Source organism: Mastacembelus armatus, chromosome 20 (genome assembly GCF_900324485.2).
Source record: "Mastacembelus armatus chromosome 20, fMasArm1.2, whole genome shotgun sequence".
Classification (NCBI taxonomy): domain Eukaryota; kingdom Metazoa; phylum Chordata; class Actinopteri; order Synbranchiformes; family Mastacembelidae; genus Mastacembelus; species Mastacembelus armatus.
Window position 1 is genome coordinate 7,417,462 of NC_046652.1, and position 20,904 is coordinate 7,438,365.

The 20,904-nt window shown below is 39.0% G+C and overlaps 3 protein-coding genes across 9 annotated transcripts in view; 2 read left to right on the plus strand and 1 right to left on the minus strand.

Moving 5' to 3' along the window:
• Positions 1-2,899, plus strand: part of arfgef1 (ADP-ribosylation factor guanine nucleotide-exchange factor 1 (brefeldin A-inhibited)) — a 55,350-nt gene extending 52,451 nt beyond the window's left edge. Inside the window, exons 38-39 of one of the 2 annotated variants that reach the window (XM_026291764.1) lie at positions 811-928; positions 1,547-1,756. In XM_026291764.1, coding sequence (XP_026147549.1) covers positions 811-928; positions 1,547-1,756 — 328 coding nt within the window. Of the gene's footprint in view, positions 1-810; positions 929-1,546 lie in introns of both variants that reach the window. The other variant, XM_026291762.1, reaches the window with a different exon arrangement.
• A 163-nt stretch (positions 2,900-3,062) lies between these two features.
• cspp1a (centrosome and spindle pole associated protein 1a) lies at positions 3,063-14,630 on the minus strand. 6 transcript variants are annotated; one of them, XM_026291766.2, is made up of 29 exons: positions 14,067-14,630; positions 13,898-13,943; positions 13,732-13,813; positions 13,499-13,596; positions 13,285-13,365; positions 12,669-12,770; positions 12,230-12,579; positions 11,392-11,480; positions 11,173-11,269; positions 11,000-11,057; positions 10,446-10,774; positions 10,237-10,361; positions 9,861-9,948; positions 9,462-9,573; positions 8,493-8,640; positions 8,292-8,390; positions 8,097-8,155; positions 7,738-7,881; positions 7,468-7,620; positions 7,294-7,392; positions 7,138-7,198; positions 6,907-7,033; positions 5,885-6,018; positions 5,135-5,272; positions 5,018-5,052; positions 4,810-4,873; positions 4,142-4,251; positions 3,828-3,990; positions 3,063-3,426 (listed from the first exon to the last, which is right to left on the minus strand). In XM_026291766.2, the coding sequence occupies exons 3-29, from the start codon at positions 13,778-13,780 to the stop codon at positions 3,233-3,235; spliced, it is 3,306 nt and encodes a 1,101-aa protein (XP_026147551.1). In that variant the 5' UTR covers positions 13,781-13,813; positions 13,898-13,943; positions 14,067-14,630; the 3' UTR covers positions 3,063-3,232. The 6 variants fall into 6 exon arrangements, 5 of the variants coding, with proteins under 5 accessions (XP_026147551.1, XP_026147552.1, XP_026147550.1 ...); XM_026291767.2 differs by having other exon boundaries at positions 4,810-4,870; positions 7,468-7,623; positions 14,067-14,629; XM_026291765.2 differs by having other exon boundaries at positions 7,468-7,623; positions 14,067-14,628.
• A 176-nt stretch (positions 14,631-14,806) lies between these two features.
• On the plus strand, positions 14,807-19,799 carry cops5 (COP9 signalosome subunit 5). Its single transcript, XM_026291771.2, has 8 exons — positions 14,807-15,089; positions 15,311-15,545; positions 16,178-16,306; positions 16,663-16,728; positions 17,008-17,093; positions 17,219-17,330; positions 18,033-18,181; positions 19,534-19,799. The coding sequence occupies exons 1-8, from the start codon at positions 14,953-14,955 to the stop codon at positions 19,622-19,624; spliced, it is 1,005 nt and encodes a 334-aa protein (XP_026147556.1). The 5' UTR covers positions 14,807-14,952; the 3' UTR covers positions 19,625-19,799.
• The last annotated feature ends 1,105 nt before the right edge of the window (positions 19,800-20,904 follow it).

A 20,904-nucleotide genomic window follows, 5' to 3' on the forward strand; every position in this document is an offset into this window, starting at 1 on the left:
AGTGCAGGGTGCACAGCAGATTACGGGGGCAATTAGGTCACATAGATCCAACTTCAAGGGAGCTGTGTGTTAATGAGGGAGCAGAGGAGGAAGAGAGAGGGAGAAGAATAGGTCACATGACACTGATGTTAAAAGATCAAAGGTCAGTTATTCTTCAGGCTTAACCTGTGAAAAAACATGTCTAATTGTTTTTATAATAGCCTGCAAGCCTGCATCAGCAGCTTTAAGAAGCATTTAGTGCAGCATTTGTGAAAACAATCACCCTCACTACTGCCATTTTTAAAATCTGATTAGCAAATCTGAGCAGAATATGCTTTCTTGCTAGACTACAATACAGAGCAACACAGCTTGAGTTTGTTTTATTCTTTTTTCTTCACTCTGAAACTAAAATTCTTCCAAAACAAAAATAATCAATCTTTGCTAATTACAGGCCACTGAAAACAAAAATGCTATCTCAAATTGTCCATTAGCTCTGGTTTTGAAGGTAGTGGCACTGGGGCTGTATGAATGAAAATGACTGGACCTTCCAGCAATCAGTTGTAACCAAAAGTCTTGATGGATCTAATGACAAAACTGTTTTTAATAGAAGTTTCCTGGGGGAAAGTGAGGCTGGTTCTGCGTCGCTGCACATTTTTCATTTTACTAAGGCATTTAATTAGGACAAAAATAGGAAAGTGAAAGTTGTGGAGCAACAGTACAAAATTAATGTTTTGCATAGGAACTTTATATACAATTGCATATAAATGCGAGTACAGTAGTATATTTTTCTGTTGATAAATATTTGTGTTTCTTTTTGTCTGTGTGCCGTAGCGTGTGCAGTGAGGCTGTAGCGTACTTCTTGGCCCTAACTTCAGAGAGCCACAGAGAGGCCTGGACCAACCTTCTGCTGCTCTTCCTCACCAAGGTGCTAAAAATCAGCAATGAAAGGGTGAGAAGCCAAAACACATCATGATGCCTTCTCAGACTACTGCTGTGTGACCCTGTGCACAAACATTCGAGATAATTAACACTTACATTCCGATACCCAGAGTCAGGCATAGTGATGAAATAAGAGTCTTGCAGTTAAACATGCCTTGTGCATTGATTCACATTTATAGTTAACTGAGACTATGTTTGTGCTGTTCTGTTGATACAATTATAATAGACACCTGCCAGACAGTCAGAAGCATACTTTTAGTATCAATGCACTTTAGTAATGAAGGGAATCTATGTGCAGATGACATTGAAGGTGTAGCAGCAAGAGTGCTTCAGTGAAATTAGATTAAAATATCACATTGGAACCATTTTGGTATCAAATCAAGATAAAAAAAACTGATTGACTATAAAAATGAAAGTGCAGTTCCACCTGCATGATATTTTCCCCTTAGGTTTTGAGAGTTTTTTATAGAGCTTAGCACAACATATCAAACTGATCACTCATATCCATTGAGTGCCATATACCTAGCATATAAATATCTCAAAGTTTTGTCTTTGTTGCACCAAGCACTGGTGCCTCTTTCTTACTGCCTCTATTTCTCTGTCTGTCTCATCCCACTTGCACCTTTAGTTCAAGGCTCATGCTTCCAGGTACTACCCTCTGCTCTGTGAGATCATGCAGTTCGACCTGATCCCCGAGCTCCGAGCTGTTCTAAGAAAGTTTTACCTGAGGATTGGCCTCGTGTTTAACATTTCACAGCTGCCTGAGCCTGAAACGCAGCCTCAGTCTACACATATAGGGCAGGAGACAGACACAGTGGTGGGCGAGGAGGCCCAGTGATGCCACACAACAAGCCTCCACCTCAGATCTGTGGAACTGCACCGAGCCTCTCTGTGGCCTCAGTGCTCTCCATGGAGTTTATGCCGAACATTTGACTTAAATCACTGATTATCAGTCAGCTGTCTGCTACCACCCACCTGCACCCTTAACTCATCACCACACACATACACAAACACACCAATACACACAAACAGACCAGACAGAATATTTAAGTGATAAATGGTAATGTTTCGCACATGGTGTAGCAATGTCGCCACTGAATAAAACTACTGATAAACAACTGGCAGTCACCAATCTCTGATCTGTTCAGAAGGAATATATTTTAAAAAAACGTGCATCTTACTGTACATTAAAAATGTAAAGAATGGTTTCAATGACATGGAAAAGACATTCAGTGACTACAAAATGTGACATTTGTCACATACTGATAGTAATGCTCTTTATGTCTGCACCGCAGATGGTTAGCATTAGTATTGATAGTCTCTCTCGGAGGAAACTAGTTGTACAGATCTGCCATTATGTAATATAATCTCATAACACTAGATTTCATTTATTTTTGTTTGTTTGTTTGTTTTTCTTTCCTCTGGATTTGCTGCACTTGATCTTTTTTTAATGCACTGGAGATTTTACTTTTGTGATAATTTATTTGACTGTACTATCTCCTGCAGATTGTCCTATACAGTACGATTTGTAATTGAACAAGACCACGGAAAGTGAAGGGTTAAATTATTCCATTCTATATACGTCGTTAGGTTTTTAACGGAGACAGATGATAACTGGGATTTTGAAAGTGGGAGGCAAGACAGTCACCGGATCCTTGCTGCTTTTGACTCACTAGTCCGTTTTCATGTTTGAGTTTAGTTTTCACTCTTGTGTACAAAATCAAAATTTATTAATATATTTAATGCGTTTTTTTCTTTGGTTTGGGGGAAAGCTATATGTATAGAGAAAATGAAAAATGTTAGCTGTGCTTTAAGTATGAATGAGATGCATTTCTGCTCAAACGATGTAGAAAACAAAATGTATATGATACGGCAATGTAAAGTTTTCTATGTTGCAAAAAAAAGATTATGTACGACTTTCTGTACAATACATCATCTGGCATTCTAATCAGGTTCTAGGTCAATAAAGTTTTTCAACTTGGTTGATCTGAAATGCTGCTGACTTCTAAACTGCTGGCTGTCTACATTAATGATCAGGCATGACATTAGTGTAACATGTTTTATTATAAAATATACTTTCCAGTGTATATTTATAATTAAAACAAAGTGCATTGAAATGCAAATATAATATATGGTACAATCACAGATATGTCTCTTATATACTTTAAATGGGCTAAATCAGGCTGTTAACCCACAATTAACATGTAAGTCAGTGTAAAGTGATTCAAGAATATTGGTTCTCAGGAGAGCTGCCACCTACATCCTCAGACAAGGGACATTTTTAATCATCACTCAGGAGTCCAGCTAATAAGAGCTATGTGACCTGCTGTGTAAGCCAGGGTGGAGCATCCATGCTGCTGTTTGGCCTCCGTCTACATCCTGAGTGTTTTACAGCATCTGAGGTGCCGGGCCGTAGCCAGGGCTCTGTGGCAATAGTCTCCACAGAGACATGCCCGTCCAGGGCAGAACGTAGAGACAAGACATCTACTTCATTGCTAGACAGCCCTTCTGGAGAGTACAGAGGATTATCTATCACAAATTTCTTAGGAAATCAGATAGTAAATGCTTAAAATTAAATGATCACACACATAATTCACATTGGATTTTTGTTTTTGGCTTACATGTTCAAGAGAGTCAAAACGGTATTGTTCTAAAACTAGTTGTCTTTCTCATTGGTTCTTAGTGTAAGACTGAAGCATATGTGGAAAAAATCTGTACCAAAGCCAAGCAGAGTGTCCACCTTGAATATAAAATTGCATTCGCTGCTTTTTAATTTGAATTACTGTGTATTTACAAGACAAAGCTGTATCATATGACACACAGATGGATATTAATGGGACACTCCTACAACCTTTCAGTGGACCAGTGGCTCTTTTTTTTTGTTGTTGTTTAAGATTGTTTGACCTCACCTGATCTGCTGTTGTGTTCACCCGTGTGCAAGTCTTGTTTTCTGATGGAGTGCAGGTTGTGGGCTTTGAATTTAGCCCCACCATTCAGACTGACTGATGACTGTAGAGACTGAGCTTCTTGATGGATGTCATGCTCCTTCTCATTCAAAGGAACAGCCACCTCCTGTACAAAATAAAAACAGGTCAGAAAGAAGGGACTGACTTTTTTAATTCATCTGTAAATGTTATAAGAAGACAACTAAAGAGACTTGAGTAATTCAGAAAGGGATATTGTTCAGGCACTGTAGTGACTCAAAATATCATCAGTGTCATACATCATAGTCATGGCTCCTCTGTAGTGCTGCCCTCTCCTGGTCCTTTGCTGAGGGCTGAGGGTGTTTCTGCTGATGAGCCTGCTCTTCCTGTGCATCACCACTGTAAACATCTAACAAAGCCCAAAAGTCATTAATCACTACACAAAAACCTCTTTACAGTTGGATCAGCTTTAGGGACCGTTCAGTTCAGATATCTGTAATGTAGAAACAATGAACATCAGTGTATTCAGTAATATTTTTTGCTGAAGGAAGATGAGATGGATAAAAAAATAGGAGAGAAACTACTTTTAAAAAAAATGAAAACTCCCCTCCTCCACCAGTTTTTAACAATTTCTCTACCACTACCAACACCTGCCATGTGCACCTTGCATCCAGACCAGGCACCAGCTGCAACACGGAGACATCAGCTGGCAGGTGCCACAGTTATTGTGGCACAGAGACAAAGACGTAAATTAGCCTGGCACACAGACTGTAGTATGGTATTGTGAGGGTTTGTGTAACTAACCTCCCAAGCTATGTCCCCATTGTGGAAATTGTCTGGAGCTTAGAAAAAGAATAATCCAACAAGTGTTGTGTCCCCACTTATATAAACACTTTCTTCTCAAGTCATAGAAAAGTCAAAAGGAACAGGGCAGTCTTTCCAAAGAGACTATGTTTAGCCAGTTTACCAATGAAAGCAGTCTCAGATGGCAATATGGAGCCTCTGCTGATAAGGCGGCCAGGTTTGTTCTTCTGAGAGAAGACGTGAAAACAAAAAGACACCAGTAAGATATGTGTACTTAAGAAAAGTAAATACATACAAAGTAAATACAATAAGTTGACTTAATCCAGCCTGTCACAATTAAAGTGTGTCACTGTAATGTGATGACCACTCACAGGATAATCATGGTAGAGATGCTGATCCAAAATGTCTGTAGAGAAAGACAGAACCATTAGTTGAATACCACAACACTTTGAGTTTAAGCTTGTGTCGGTGTATGTTTGCTCACAGACCATGCTCCTCTTCTCTCTTCATTAGCCTGATTTTACGTTGTTGCTCACGTAGAAGCGCCTGCTGCTGGATGTCCAGACTTTGGGCATCAGTGGGAGGGTCAGGGTGCATATGAAGGACCTCCTCACGAGATGCCGTGTCTGACAAATGCAAAGGTAAGAAGAGCACTGTCAAATGTATTTGCTAAAGTTTCAAACAAGTGTAATCTTGGCCTGATGCAGACAAAATATCTGCATTAGCACAGTAAGGTAGGTAAGTAGAGACTAAATATGGGCTGTAAAAGAGAAACCAAGCACTTTCCATCTGTGAGAAGCTTCTATTTATGTCTTTACTTACTGTTTCCCTCTTCCTTCAATATCTGAAACAGCAGTTTGGCTGTGACTCACCACATTCACTCTTCCTTCTCATTTCATCCTACCAAGGTTTGACTATAGAGAATATATTTGATGCACTTTTCAGCTTTAAGACAAAATCCACAAGTTTATAGTTATACAGTTGATTAAAATAGCATTTCTTGCTGTTTTGTTGGTTTACAAGCTACTCAGTGCATTTTAGACACCTGTATTAACTTCACATCCAAAGCCATTTCCAGGCATTATATTGTCTGTTATACTGAGGTTATACAGATCACACAGAAAATTGACTATAGATGTTTGTCATGAAGAGACCCAATGGCTAACCTTGTTAATAAGTAAAATATTTGTGTCATAAAATGAAACCTGTGTCCACTTAGTGAAAGTGTCTTTCATTACCCCTGTATTTAAGCTGGTTGAACTCCCTGATGTTTTTCATGTTAACAGAGCCAGAGTAAGGTCTTCCATCTGACAGCTGATCAGCTTTCTTGTGCGCCGATTCAAAGGCATTTACTCTGGGTCGTCCTCTGTGCCTGAACAAAGGAGAAAAAACACTTTAAACAGAATAACTACCTCTCATAACACACAAAAGACTTTCTGAAAATGTGTCTAGTACTTTATCCTGAAAGCTTTCCAATCATCATTCCATCATGAACCATTACTCCCACTTGATTCTTTAAGCCCAGCAAGGTAGACAACTTTCATTACATTGGTAAAAGGATGCTGAGGTTAGAGCTGCCAGGAAGGAGGCCTAGAGGAAGACCAAAGAGGAGGTTCTTGGATGAAGTGAAGGAGGACATGAGGATAGTTGGTGTGGGTGAGGAGGATACAGAGGATAGGGTTAAATGGAGGCTGATGATTCGCTGTGGCGACCCCTGAAGGGAGCAGCCCAAAGGAAAAGAAGAAGAAGAAGGTAGACAACTCTCATAGGGAATTAGTATGCATTATTTACCAATGGTAGGGACATAATACCTGATCTGTGTGCCTGATAATTACCAAAGCTTTTATAAAAACCTAAACCATACATGTTTTTGTACACTGCTTATATTGTAAGCAAAGAAAAACCCATTTTGGGGATCGTACTATTATATTATTGTAGTAATGAGTTTCTAAAACTAATCTGAATAGAGATTTGGCTAGGGTCACTTTCATTAAATCAGAATGTAAGGAAACCTCTTCAAATACAAATAGTCAATCAAAATAGCTGTTTAACTATTTTTAATAAGTACTCTGTCCTCACAATAGATGTGGATATGGGGTTTATTAGGTGGAAATGAACCTGAAGGTGTAAATCACAAGTAATTTCTTCACTAAATGGCTCTTTTTCAGCAAGGGGAGAAAGTTATAAAATCCAATTTATTCTATGCCCATTATACCTATGCACATTACCCTGCTACGCAGTGATATTTGACAGTAAATACCTAATGGAGGGAGTGTAGTGGCTTTCTTGTAGATCTATCTGACCCAGCTGAGCCTCCATTTGTTTCTGCTCCTTCCTTAGGTATCTGCGGAGGGCTGACAGCTCTCTGATCACTCCCTGGTGACCATCTAAAGCAAGCAGAGTGAGGGAACAGGTGCCAATTTCTGATTTAAAAGCACCCAGGCAATTATTTTTATAGAGGACAATTTCAAAGAACTCAAGACAATCATACCTTGTAGCGTGGGTATTTTCACAGAGACAGGTCGGTAGTGTGGTGCTGATACGGAGTGCACCTGTTGTTGAAATTGTGGTCATGTTTTTAGTTTAGATTTTCATCGTAACAGCTGATGTGAAAGTATATATGCTCATTGCTGACTGAGTGACCTACAGTCCTGGATGACAGTTGGCTCACAGGAGAGGAAGGTCTAGAGGCCACAAGATTTTTCTGCTTCTTCTGCAAGGTTGGGATGGGCGGAGATGGCTCTCTCTGCAAATTTAGAATCACATTCACTGACAAACATTTGCAAGCTACAGTAGCAATTGCTTTTCATTCCTAATGTACCTTATAACTCAGTTCTATTTTATTCTCCTCTCTGTCCATGCCACTCTCAGGAATCTTTTTCTCAATTGTTTGTTCCTGCCTCAAACTCTTTTCCTCCTCCCGTGTGTTCCCATATGCTTTAGGTTCATGGATCCAACTTTGGTTCTCCATCCTCTGCTGTAGAAGAAGCAAAGAAAACAATTTTAAATGGTAAGTACACTCCCTCTAACCAGAGAGAGGAGGAATGAATGTGGGCTGCATCAAAGAGAACTCCTCAGATTTACTCTCTACCTCAGTCTTCTTCTGCTTCCTTTGTTCTTCCTCATATGTCTGCTGTATGCGAGCCCTTTGCTCTGCCAACCTCTTCTCTTCTTTCTCCTCTTCAATTCTCATTCGTTGTCTCTCCTCTGCCTGCTTACTCTTATTTTCATCTATCTGTTGGTATTCACAAAGTTAAAATTACAGTTGCTTTCCAACTTCTCTAAAATACTGAAGCATACTGAAGATGTTGTAGCCAATAAAGTACAGAGTATTGTACAGATTATATATAAAAAGGGCACACACACACTAAAGCATTTCATGTTTTGTTTAAACACTTTACTTGGCATCCTGTCACCTGTATAGATTAAGGGTTGTAACCCAGGACCTACCTGCTGTTTCAGAGCTTCTCTGTATCTTTGTATCTTTGGAGTTGGCTGATCATTGAAACCTGCAAGATCAAGTAAGTCAATAATCTATCTATTTATCTGCATAGATATATCAATGTATCAAGCACACACTGAGATGCACCCAGCTGTATTTAGAGATACTGAACACTGCTTATTGGTCGATGAGGGGAGTCTTGCCTTTATCTCCAAGAGTGTGTCCATTGGTCATTAAAATGTTTTGTGTGTGTTCATTTTTATATGACTCCTCATTGATTCTGTGCATTTGATTCAGGTCACCTGAGGACATGGAAACATTTGTAAGAAACTAAAAGATGTCAATATTTGTCAGGATCCATCATAATAGTATCACAGGCAAACATAAAAGGAAAGCCAACTTACTAAATAGATTGCCTTTTTGGTCTTTGATTGGAGCTCCTCCCCCACTTTTTCCCCAGGGGTTGTATGCCATCATCTCGGCTTCTATCTTGGCATCATATTGCTCCTTCTCCTCTTTCTCTCTTCTTTTACGTTCTTCTCTTTCTTTGATCTAGACACATTGAAATGATGATGATTCATTTCAATTGATGCATTTTCCACCTCTGTCCCTTGACATCTATGTTTGTCTGTTTGTTGTGCCCATGGGGAATGCAAACTCCACCATCCAGGCTCTAATTGTCAGCATGTTAAGGTCTATCCCCAAAAGGAGACAGTGTTGAAGCAGACTGTTATAGCAACCTTTTGAATGTTTGCATGCTGCTACCTCCCTTAACCATCTGACTGAGCTATAAAACCTCTAAACTATAGACTGAGTTATAAAAACTCTAATTCTAAAAATACCCAAATACCAGTTAACAGAACTGGGAAATGGGCACAAAAACACTGCCATTACAAATTCATCATGTTAGCTGTTGTATAGGAAAGCTTGGGATCTGCTTATGGTGTTCTGATGATATCTTGTAGATCTGATGCTGTAGTCATACCTGGTTTTAGCTGGGCACCAGAGAAAGGGAAGTGCCAGGCCCCTTAACCTCTCCCTCCACTTTGGTCTAAAATTATTTATAGACTGAAGCTCTTTAGTGATATGGTAACAGTGCAGAGATCAGAACCACATATAAAGTTGCTCAAAAGTCTTTACTTAAAGTGGTGCACAAATACAGGCACAGCATGTTTCCTATTGAGCTACTTTCTCCTTAACACATCCCTGTCAGTAACAGCGACATACCTTGAAATAATAAGGTTCTTTCTCAAGTTTTCTAAATGGGAGTATCAAAACATCCTACATAAAATTCAGTCTGGTGTCAGGTGAAAAAGCAGTCCGAGCCCTGACTCCTCCCAGGGAAAAATTTCTACAACCATCAGTTGTTGTACCTGTTGTTTGAGTGCTTCTCTGTAGCTCAACGTACTCTCTCTCCTCTGCTTGGACCTGTCTGCAGGAGACTGTCCATCACCCAGAGGAGAAGCTCTGTGCTGACCAGTGTATCTAGAAGCAGATAGACAGTGACGAATGATAAGAAAACATGTTCAGAAGCTACTGCAAGTCAGATGCAGTTACTTGGCACTAAAGGCCCTCTTGTGGAAGAGAAAAAATAATTCATAACCATAATCTATTAATATAACGACCATCATCCTCTGCAAAGTGATTCTTCACAGTTAAGATAAAAGAAAAGTGTTGCACAGATATATAAATTGTTTTAAAGTCTGTTACTACATTTATTGGAATAAAAAAAGCATCCACTGCAAAAATCAAGTTAGTAGGATGAAACTGACTCAGTGGGGCCACTGCATCTGGGAGCAAGAGGTCTTTGAGGTGGGCTGTGGGAATTCCCAGACTGCTGCGCTTCTGCAGGTAGATCATCTAATGAAGAACATACAAAAATACAAGATAATAAGTGCACATTATATTGGCTTCCAGTACAGTAATACTTCTAGTGCTAGTGTGTGTGTGTGTGTGTGTACAACATTTTCTTTCAAACATTAACATATCAGGTCCAGTCCAATCAATTTTTTATAGCCCAATATCACTAATCTCCACGAGAAAAAGCAAAAAAAATGGTAGAAACTTCAGGAAGAGCAAAAAAAACAAACAAACATTTTTTTTACAATTAAATTTCTGTAAAAGATGGATGTGTATTTATGACTATACTTTTATAGTGAGGAAGATTATGATGCAATGGGTGTCTTGATCCATAGTAATAATAGGCTGCATCAAATGGAGTCTTGTAATTATTTGTTAGATTGGGAGGTGCTGGAGGAGGAACACCTGCAACCCTGAAAAATCACACAGAAACTACAATGAATTAACAGCAGTATTAATTTCATTCTGTCATATGAACAAAAGCAGCTATGAAGTACCTCTGAATGGCCACCTCTCCTAGCATGTTTGAGAAGTCCCTGTGGTAGTCTTCATTAAAATAATCTAACAATGAAACACCCTGTGCTGAACCCATCCCAGACCCAGACACCATGTTGTCTGTCAGCTGACTGAGAGCTGTGCTGTAGTCCACCTGGCATTTTCCTGAGGAGCTTCTATGTTCTGTGTCTTCAATAGGTTTGCTATCTTTAGGCCTTGGATTTGACTCTATATTTTCAGTCTTCAGATCTATTCCAGGTTTGTAAGTAATGTCCCGTCTCCAGCTGTCAGATTGTCGATTTACGACTCCAAATTGCTTAATTCGGTCAGGCTGGAAAAGATAATGGATCGCACAAAAGAGAGAGACACAGAGTTCACTGAGTTGTGGAGACACTTCTACAAGAATCTTTTACCCAACAACAATGAATGACGTCACAGCAAATGCAGGACTGCGAGGACTGTAGTGAATGCATGAAATGCATGAAAAATGAGCTCTTAAGAGAATCACATCATTTACAAACTCTGTGCATTCTTTAACCCATTCTTGTAATGCCACCTCTTTCTCAGGGTCCATGGCTCCAGTGGCTGCAACCCTCAGCTCAAATTTCTTCTCCCTGAAAACAAAGGCTAGTGCAAATCATCTCATTCTTTCTTTCTTAGTAATGTAACTGCTGGTGATGTGCCAAAAGAAAAAAGTCTAATGAAAATTTAAAGTTGCTGAATACATACCGTATCTTGTTTCTCTGCTGTTCTTCAATTTGTTTCAGAAGTTCCTGCTTATACTGTTCTTTCTTCATCTGAGAGACTTTCTGCTCTTCTGCTGCCCCTACATGACAACAGTGATAAATATAGAAAGGATACCAAAATAATCTGAAGTGACAAATTCTATTGATGATTCAACAAGTCAAAATGTGTCCAAAGGTATAATGTAATAAATATGGTACTCACCAATTATTAGTCCAGTAGCAAACTCAGCTTTGTTCTTGCCGGTTGTAGGTCTGGATTTTGTAGCCTTCATGCACTCTGGCATTTGCAGGCTATTGAACATAGATAACAGAAATAACCAGATGCATAAATATATCCCTGTGCAACAGTTTTTAAAAGTAGCACTAAAGAACAATATCTGAGTACAAAGTGACAGAAATATCAATGCTCGTTTGGTGTTGCCCTATTTTGGCTATTGATTTAGAAAATGTCTGTGCCTTTCTAGGAGTAGGTTATTGGATTTCCTGCTATGCATGTGAAGGTAACGCTTCCTTCAAGTAGGTAAATACAGTATAACTACAGAAGAAAAACCTCAGTTGTTACCCATCAAGTACCTTTCAGTTGTAACTGGATTATATTGGTAATAACTCAGATATATTTATACTAAGTAAAACACAACTATTTACTAGGTAAGTGAGCTGAAACTGGACTGTAAAAGAAAGTCTCATCTGTTTCCCAGAAACAGATTATAGTAGTTACCCCTCACATACTGTAAGTTTCGCATTATCTACCAAGTAAATTCTTAGTAATCAGGGGACCATAAAAGGAAGCGTTACCCATGTGAATACTTTTACTACATAGAATCATTCTGTCTCAGGATTTCCAAACCTAATCATCGTTGTTCTGATCATGAACCCCTGGGGCCCTGAGCTCCTCTCTGTCTTTTAGGAGCTCTGTCATATAAACAGTCTTGACAGGTGAAGTGTACAGGTGAACTATATTTCCATACCTACTGATATATGTTAACAGAGAATACCGGTAGCTCAAATTGATATCTCAGAGAAAAAGCACAATTATACACCTGTCTTTGTGGTGTTTTTTGGTTTTTCTCTCCTCACTGCCCTCAAGCTCTAGAGTGTGTCTGTCTTTTCTCCTTCTGTGTCTCAACTCCATCTCCTCGTCTTGAGGGAATAGCTCCTCCTCAAACCTATTGGGTTCTTTTGGTCTATGGAGTCGCCTTTGCCGCTGATCATCTGGCTCCCAAGTTTCTGTACTCTTCCCATTATCCACTGTCTCTGTCAGAGTGGCAGCATCTCTCCTGTGAGGGCGCTCCCTGTGAGGAGGGGGTGTGTTTGTGTGGGTGTTGAGGAAGGACAGAGGAGAAGCTGGAGAAGAAATGTACACACCATCTGAATCTTGAACTTGCCCAGGCTGAAAATAATAATACAGAAAAGGCTTAATTTTAAAAGCATTTGTGTTCTCCCTTGGTGTTATAATTGTTTATTGATTATTCCACTTACTTTAGAAGTGACAGGAGGTGCTCCCCTCTTAAACCTTCTGATTTGACCTTGATCCTGCAGGAAGAGGTTGTATTCTTTATTTCTCTCTTCTCTCAGTTTTTCCTGAAATAGAAACAAATTCATCATTATGAAGCAACACAACCAATAGTACATAGTAGCTTCCAGTCTCATCTCACTTTACAATGCTCAAACACACCATGACTTCTACTGCTTTTTGTTTTCTCACAAAAAATAAAAAGGTCAGGGATCACCACCACTATATGTAGTGACTCTACATATAGTAGAGTTACAGCCACCCATATAGTAGAGTTACAGTGGAGCTACAGCCACCCATAACAGGGTAACTGTACCATAGATAGCCACTGTAACATCTTATACATCTTCTTAGTAATGTATGACAAGCACTTCTAACCAAAAGTAGTTGTCATGGAACACAAAGCACTGTACAATCACTAATGTGTAGCAGCTTAAAGTGAGGCAGTAAATAAACTCCATTAGTCTTGGTGCAAACAAATCTTGCCAGGGGGATAAGTCCTATTTTGACAACCATGGAGAGTTACCTGCATGTTTGTGTCAAACCCAGACTCAAAGATATTGAAAAAACACAGACACAAACCCTAACTGATAACTTCTCATCTATAGGTAGGGAGAGACCCTGTGGTTGTGGATGAGCTTCTTTAGTTTTTGGATCCTTTTTCTAGGGGAAGAATATGAAAATAAGAGACATGATGATAAGTCAGTAAAATGCAACAGAGCTTCAACTTAGGCATGTTTTATTAACCCTTGAATTACAGATATAATAATAATATATAATAAAACAGACATCAGACCTTAGCAATATAATGTTTGTAATCCAGCTGAAGCTCTTGTTGAAGTTTCTGCTTTTTTCTTTCATAGTCAGCTCCCAGCAAAAAACTAATGCCCAAATCTAGAAAACACAATAACACACATAGTATAATAGTATGAAAGACTATACTCTATAGACTATAAGACTATCTTATAAAGACTATTATTAAAGACTATAAGAGTGTGTCCTGTTCAATTACAGAGACTTGCACAATACCTCTGTCTTTATTAGTGACTACTCCTTGTGATGCTGATGCTGGAGGCATATTCTTAATGTTATTTACATCATCAACTCTTGACTGTGGAGAATATTCACATAAAATAGTTGGTAAAACAATAATAGCAACAAAATTAACAACAAAATGGTTTCAGATTTTACCTACCTCGATTTCCAAGAATGACTGAATTTTGTCCCATCTTCATCCTTGGCTGTGTACATCCAACGAACGTAATTAGTAAACATTTAATGGCTTATATATAAACGTGTGGCAGCTTCAGAAATGTTCAGCTATAACTCAATTATATACAATTATTTATATTTAAATAATTTACCTTCACAGACCAAAACCTGGTAAATGCTCAAGACTATCAGCATGGCGCAAAGCGTCATTCCGTTGCCAGGGTAACCATAACACAACAGGTATCCCAGAGGCTAATAATCCTAGCTAACACGAAGACCTAGCGTATAACAAAGATACAATTTATATAACGCTAATGTTTTATATATACATATATCTGCCAAGCGTCGAACTGGTGTTAAAATGTTATAAAGTTGGTTGGTTGTTGATGGTCCATGTGGCTTTTAACGTTAGTGTTAGCGTTATATTATAATATAAACCTCAGTGAACTAATGTTAGATACTTAACGTAGGAATCAAATAACGCTACTATCTTAAAAGTCGATAGTGTCTAATTTCTGGACTTTGACGTGAAGAATTTAGCTTCACTGATGATCGTAAGCTGCAGTTTTATCGTCAAATAAGCCACAGGAAGTCTCTGGAAGCACAGCGCCGAAGACCTCTCACAAGCCTGCCTGCGTTTCTGGAAACGACCACCAGGTGTCAGTGTATCCCCAACCGTTAGGCTACGGCCTCCCGGGAAGAAACCATGTTTTTCTGAGTGAGGGGGTGGTTTCTTTTAAGATGAGGAGATAAACACGGTTAGAATTGCTTCAGCTGGAATAAAATTGTTAGATATAAGGCTTAGTTTTAATATTTAAAATGCTAAAAACCCATAGAAACATTTCAGTGCTTTATTTATGTGACATTAAGACAAACGTACCCTGTGCCTGCACTTTGATGTATTGGTATCATTCACTGTCATGGCTCCCTGACCAAGCAGACGTTTGGGATCGTAATACTCAAAAATACAACATTTCTTCGTTTATTTCAGTACTTACAGGTTTTCACGACACAATTCTTGTGCTAAGCTAAGTCATTATGGCGGGGAGTAGCACTGCTCAGAAAACATGGGAGCTATCTAACAGCATGCAGGAAGTTCAGAGCATAGATGAAATCTACAAATACGACAAAAAGCAGCAACAAGAAATCCTTGCTGCTAAACCATGGACAAAGGAGTAAGTACCCAACAGATGTGGGGAAATACTGATTTAGGCCCTTCAAAGTGGTTGCTTTTAGTGTCTTATGTTGTGATATGGTGCATTACTAAGTTAGTTCTTTTATCGCAGTAACGTTGGAGTTGTGCCTGGTATGCATTTGCAAATACAGCATATATACTCCTTAGTATACCTAACCTGAGTAATGCTACTTGCAATGTGTATTTTTGTTTGACCTGTAGTCACCACTACTTCAAGTACTGCAAGGTATCAGCTTTGGCTCTGTTGAAGATGGTGATGCACGCCAGGTCTGGAGGAAACCTGGAGGTGATGGGCCTCATGCTGGGGAAGGTGGATGGTGAAAGCATGATCATTATGGACAGCTTTGCCCTGCCCGTGGAGGGAACAGAGACTCGAGTTAACGCCCAGGCTGCAGCATATGAATACATGGCTGCCTACATTGAAAATGCCAAACAGGTTGGACACTGCCTTCTACTGGAGTAAAGGGCATCTCTGTTTGGAGGACCAAATTATTTATGTACACTGTTCAGAGTCACATTATGTTTATTTATAGTGCTTCATTGTCTCTCACTGTTAAACTCAGTACCAGCCCCAAATGTTTTCTCACTTTAGACTTAGGGAATATAATGATATAATATCAGATGATATAATTTTGACTTCTCTCAGAGCTTTAAAGTTTTTACATACAGTTTTATTGTTACCTTTGGTTTTATTGGTGCACTCTGTTATAAGCAATGTTGCTAAGCAAACAGAAGGGTTACTGTTTGGTTATGTTGGATTTTTTTTTTTAATAAGGCTTTTGCATTAATATGATGAAGCACTGTGCTCTATCCATTATATCATTGATTAATTGGAAGCAGACATTCCTTTGTGGTCACTTTATTCATAAACGTTTATTAATGGATTTTGCGTAATATTTACAATTACGGCATGTATCAGTATCACCTTATAAAATTTCATTATAGTTTATTTCTTTTACTAAATCCAAGGGGCATATTCCTAATTAAATATGATTTCTATACTGTACCATATACTAGCAGTAATAAAAAAAAAAAAAAAAAAGTTACATCTAATCTCTAATCCTTCAGGTTGGCCGGCTGGAGAATGCTATTGGCTGGTACCACAGTCACCCAGGGTATGGATGCTGGCTTTCGGGCATAGATGTCAGCACTCAGATGCTTAACCAACAGTTTCAGGAGCCTTTTGTGGCTGTTGTGGTAAGACAGGAAATTATAACCACTGCTATTTCAATTGTAACAGTTTACTGTAATTTTAAATTGCATCCCAACAAAACATTATACAGGAAAGTAAGAGGTGAGAATATTGATATAGGAGTTGTAAATTTCCATGTAGTGCAGATGCATGTTTTGCTGTTGCAACATTATATACTATTTACACTTAATTTGGTTTAGCACTACCTAAATGCTGTGGGTGTCATATAATTACAGTACGTGCTTTCAGCACTCAGACAGCCATAGCAAAGGTCTCCTGGTTGCCAGATTCGAGTGGTCCCTGGAGGTTTGTATGACCTCTGACTTTGTTTTCCTGTTCTACTGTATCTTTCTCCCTACAGATCGACCCGACTCGGACTATTTCTGCAGGGAAAGTCAACCTTGGCGCTTTCAGAACATATCCAAAGGTAAATGCAAAGACTGTAGATAGCAGCCATTCTCTCAAGACTATAAATTTAAAAACAAGCATCATTTCTAATGTTTCTTCATTTCTGATTTTCTCCTGTTTTTTTTTGCTTTTATATCTATATGTTTTTGTTATACAATATGACCTAGAATGTATGATATAATAATTTCCCTTCTATGTCATTACTTCATTCTTTGTTAGTATAGGAATTAGGAGGTTAATGTCACAGAAAAGCTTTGGTTTTTACTGTATTTCTCACCTTTGCCTTTTTGGTTTTCAGGGTTACAAACCTCCTGATGAAGGACCCTCTGAATATCAGACAATTCCTCTGAACAAGATTGAAGACTTTGGTGTACACTGTAAACAGTGAGTGTTGATATATATAGTATATTACTGTGTTTTCACCATATTGAACCCTCAGACCATACAACATATGCAGCATGTAATTTATAGTTTTATATGTGATCCTTAATTTGCTTTATCTTATTTAGGTATTACGCCTTGGAGGTGACTTACTTTAAGTCCTCCCTTGATAGAAAGCTCCTGGAACTTCTTTGGAATAAATATTGGGTCAATACCTTAAGCTCCTCAAGTCTCCTCACGGTATGCATCCAGCTTCAGAAATCAAAATGTTGGTTAATTGTTAGACATTTTGATTTATGGTTAATTATTACATTATAACTCATTGAGACATGTGGTCACCGCCTTGTGATGTTGTGATTTATTACAGCCTATTAACAAAGAGTCTTTGCTTATTTATTTTAGTAATAAGTCTAATTTGATATAATAAGGGAGATAAGTATTAAAGTTTGACTCAACTTCAGTGATAAAGGTGTATAGATGCTGTCAGTGTTCACCATGGATCATGTCCTTTTCCTCGCAGTTCATTCTAAAGATTGAAAGCCCCTCATGAATTCCCATTGTGATTGCAGTCACTGTGTCCCGAGCTTGACTAAACAGTTAAGGCATCAGGCTTATTCAAACATTTGGCTCTTTGGCATTCTGGATGAAGATGAATTGACTAGATGTCAAGAATATGCTACTCTATAGGTGACAGGCTTTGTCAGTTGCTACACTGTCACCCTAGTCAGGGGCCTCTTTGTCATTGTGTTTTAATTACACAGCCTCACCTTAAGCAAACTATTCACTGACTTCTTTTCACTAACCTTAACATACACAGTGCTCCTGCAGTTTGTTAGATAGATTTAGTGCCATTTGTGAAAATTCTTCTTCTTTGTAGAAAATCTGTTATGGCAAATTGCATATGAGTTGGATGTTTTGTGTGTATGTGTGTTGAATGATCAGAATTCAGACTACACCACAGGCCAGGTGTTTGACCTGTCGGAGAAGCTGGAGCAGTCAGAGGGTCAGCTGGGCAGAGGCAGCTTCATGCTTGGGTTAGACACACACGACAGGAAGTCTGAGGACAAACTGGCCAAAGCAACACGAGATAGGTAAATCTTTTTCTTTGAAAAAAGAACAAAAATGTGATAAACTATTTTTTTTAAAAAGTAGTTGATGGTGTTCCTTTCAGTTCATTTCTTTATTTACTACATGATATAGAGTATTGACCATATCATATAGAAATCTTAAGTATTCAGACTTTTTGCAACAACGTGAAAATTTGCTCGCATGTCTCTTGATCTTTGTTGAGATGTTTCCACACCTTGATCGGTGTCCACCTGTGTTAAATTAAATTGACTGACCATGATTTGGAAAGTCACACCTCTCTATAGAAGGCCTAACAGCTGGCAATGCAGAATAATCATGGGAGAAGGGCCTTAGTAAGGGAGGTGACCAAGAACCCAGTGGTCTCTGACTGAGCTTTAGAGATCGTGTGTGGAGATGGGACAAAGTTCCAGAAGGACAACCATCGCTGCAGCCCTTTACCGATTTGGGCTTAATGACAGAGTGGTTAGACGGAAGCGTTTCCTCAGTGCGAAACTCATGCAAGCTGCTTGGGGTTTGCAAAAAAGCACCGGAAGGACTCTCACTGTGAGGAACACAATTCTCTGGTCTGTCGAAACCAGGATTAGACTGTTTGGCTTCAAGTCTAAACATTATGTCTCATGATCTCATCAGCTGTCCAATACCATCCCAACAGTAAAGTACGGTGGTGGCAGCATCAAGCTGTGGGGGGGTGTTTTTCAGCAGTAAAGACTGGCAGACTGGTCAGGGTTGAGGCAAAGCTGAATGGGGCAAAGTACAGAGATATCTTCAATGAAAACCTGTTCCCCAGCACTCAGGACCTCAGACTGGGCCAAAAGTTCACCTTCCAACATGACAATGACCCTAAGCACACAACAAAGACAGCACAGGAGTGGCTTAGGGACAACACTGTGAATGTCCTAGAGTGGCCCAGCCAGAGCCCTGACTTGAACCCTGTCCAACCTGACTGAGCTTGAGAGGTTATGCAAAGAAGAATTTCAGAAAATCCCCCTGTCCAGGTGTGCAATGCTTGTGTCATACGCAAAAAAGACTCAAGGTTGTAATTGCTGCCAAAGATGCTTCAACTAAGTGTTGTGTAAAGGGTCTGAATACTTATGTAGATGTAATATTTCAGGGTTTTTTTTTCTTTTTATAGATTTACAGACATTTCTAAAATTTTGTTTTCAGTTTGTCATTATAAGGTACTGAGTGTAGAGTAATGAGAAAAGCAATGAGTTTAAACAATTGTAGTATCAGGCTGAAATTGAAAAAAGTGAAGGGAGATCTGAATACTTTCTGAATGCACTGTATGTTATATATGCTGTGTTCTTGCTTAGGGTGATTACTAATCTGCATTTTCTGCTATGTTATGATTTAGCTGCAAGACAACCATTGAGGCAATACATGGCCTGATGTCTCAAGTTATTAAGGACAAACTCTTCAATCAAATCAATACATCTGCCAATTAAACCTGAACCCCTGGAAAGTGCATGTCTAGCATTCATTGGTTTATGGTAAAAGTGTGGAAGTAGTGTTATCTGTAATTTTCCTGTCCCTTTTCTTTTTTAACCAATGCCTTCTTTTGTTGTAAAGTTAGCTAAGGAATACAGCAAGGACTTAATTAAACTTAAAAAAATGCAAGTACTGAAGGTGTGTATTTCATACTTTTAAAACAAATATGCTTTTATTTTAGTCTATCATATGCAACATAAAGTACATTGTATGCTTTACTGGTGGACGTTTGTCTAAACATATGTATTCTAATGTAAATATAATACACTTACGGTGTGAACCACTACAGCATTGTGCCCCCTTCCATCCCCTGGCTGTTGCTAAAAATCTTTTGCAGTTATGACCTGTATTCTCCTGCAACCCAACATTTTAATACACACAATAGTTGGATTTAAGACACAGTCTAACCTAGCACTAGTCAGTCATGCGAGTGTACCTTGTCATAGCATTACATAATGGAGCAACAAACTCAAGCTTCTGCATAAACTCAGAGGGAATCGGCTGCCATATGTGGGATGTCTCTGCGGAGTTGCTCCCAGCACACTTTGGCTCTCGGTGGTACACAGTCCGGCAGAGTGGCCAGCTCGTCAGGTTGTGCTGTGGCTGTGATGCAGCACAGAAACAGAAGCCATACACAGTGGAGTCTGTTCACCCGACGTGTCTGCTCTCTATCGAAACAGACACTTCTGAAGTCTGCCCTGTTTTCAGACTGGCACTTTGGCTTGGGTTTGTGTCATGTCTTTTTTATGGTATTGTAATGGGTAAATGTATATTTTTACGTCATGGGTTGCAAAGGAGAGAGTCCCCACAGAACAGAGGCGATGTCTGTATTTTCTCAAAATCTCAAAATCCAACCATCTATTCATTTGTTATATCGCTTATCCTGTAGAGGTTTGCTGGGGAGCTGGACATTGGGCGAGAATCAGACTATGCTCTGGATGGATCTATTACAGGGCTGACACTTAGAGACAGATAAATACTCACATTCACACCCATGGGCAATTTTGTGTTACCAGCTAACGTAAGGGGAGCACAGGGATTAAACCCACAACCTTTTTGCTTTGATAACCATTGCACAACCATACTGCTATGTTTTATGATTTTCTTTTGCCATCATAAAGAAAGGTGGTCAGTATACCAGTTCAGGAAGAAGAAACTTATTAGATTTCATGTAGTTTAATGTAATTTAGGATTTTGAAGTGGTGAATGAGTTTTTTCTGCACACACATTCTACTGA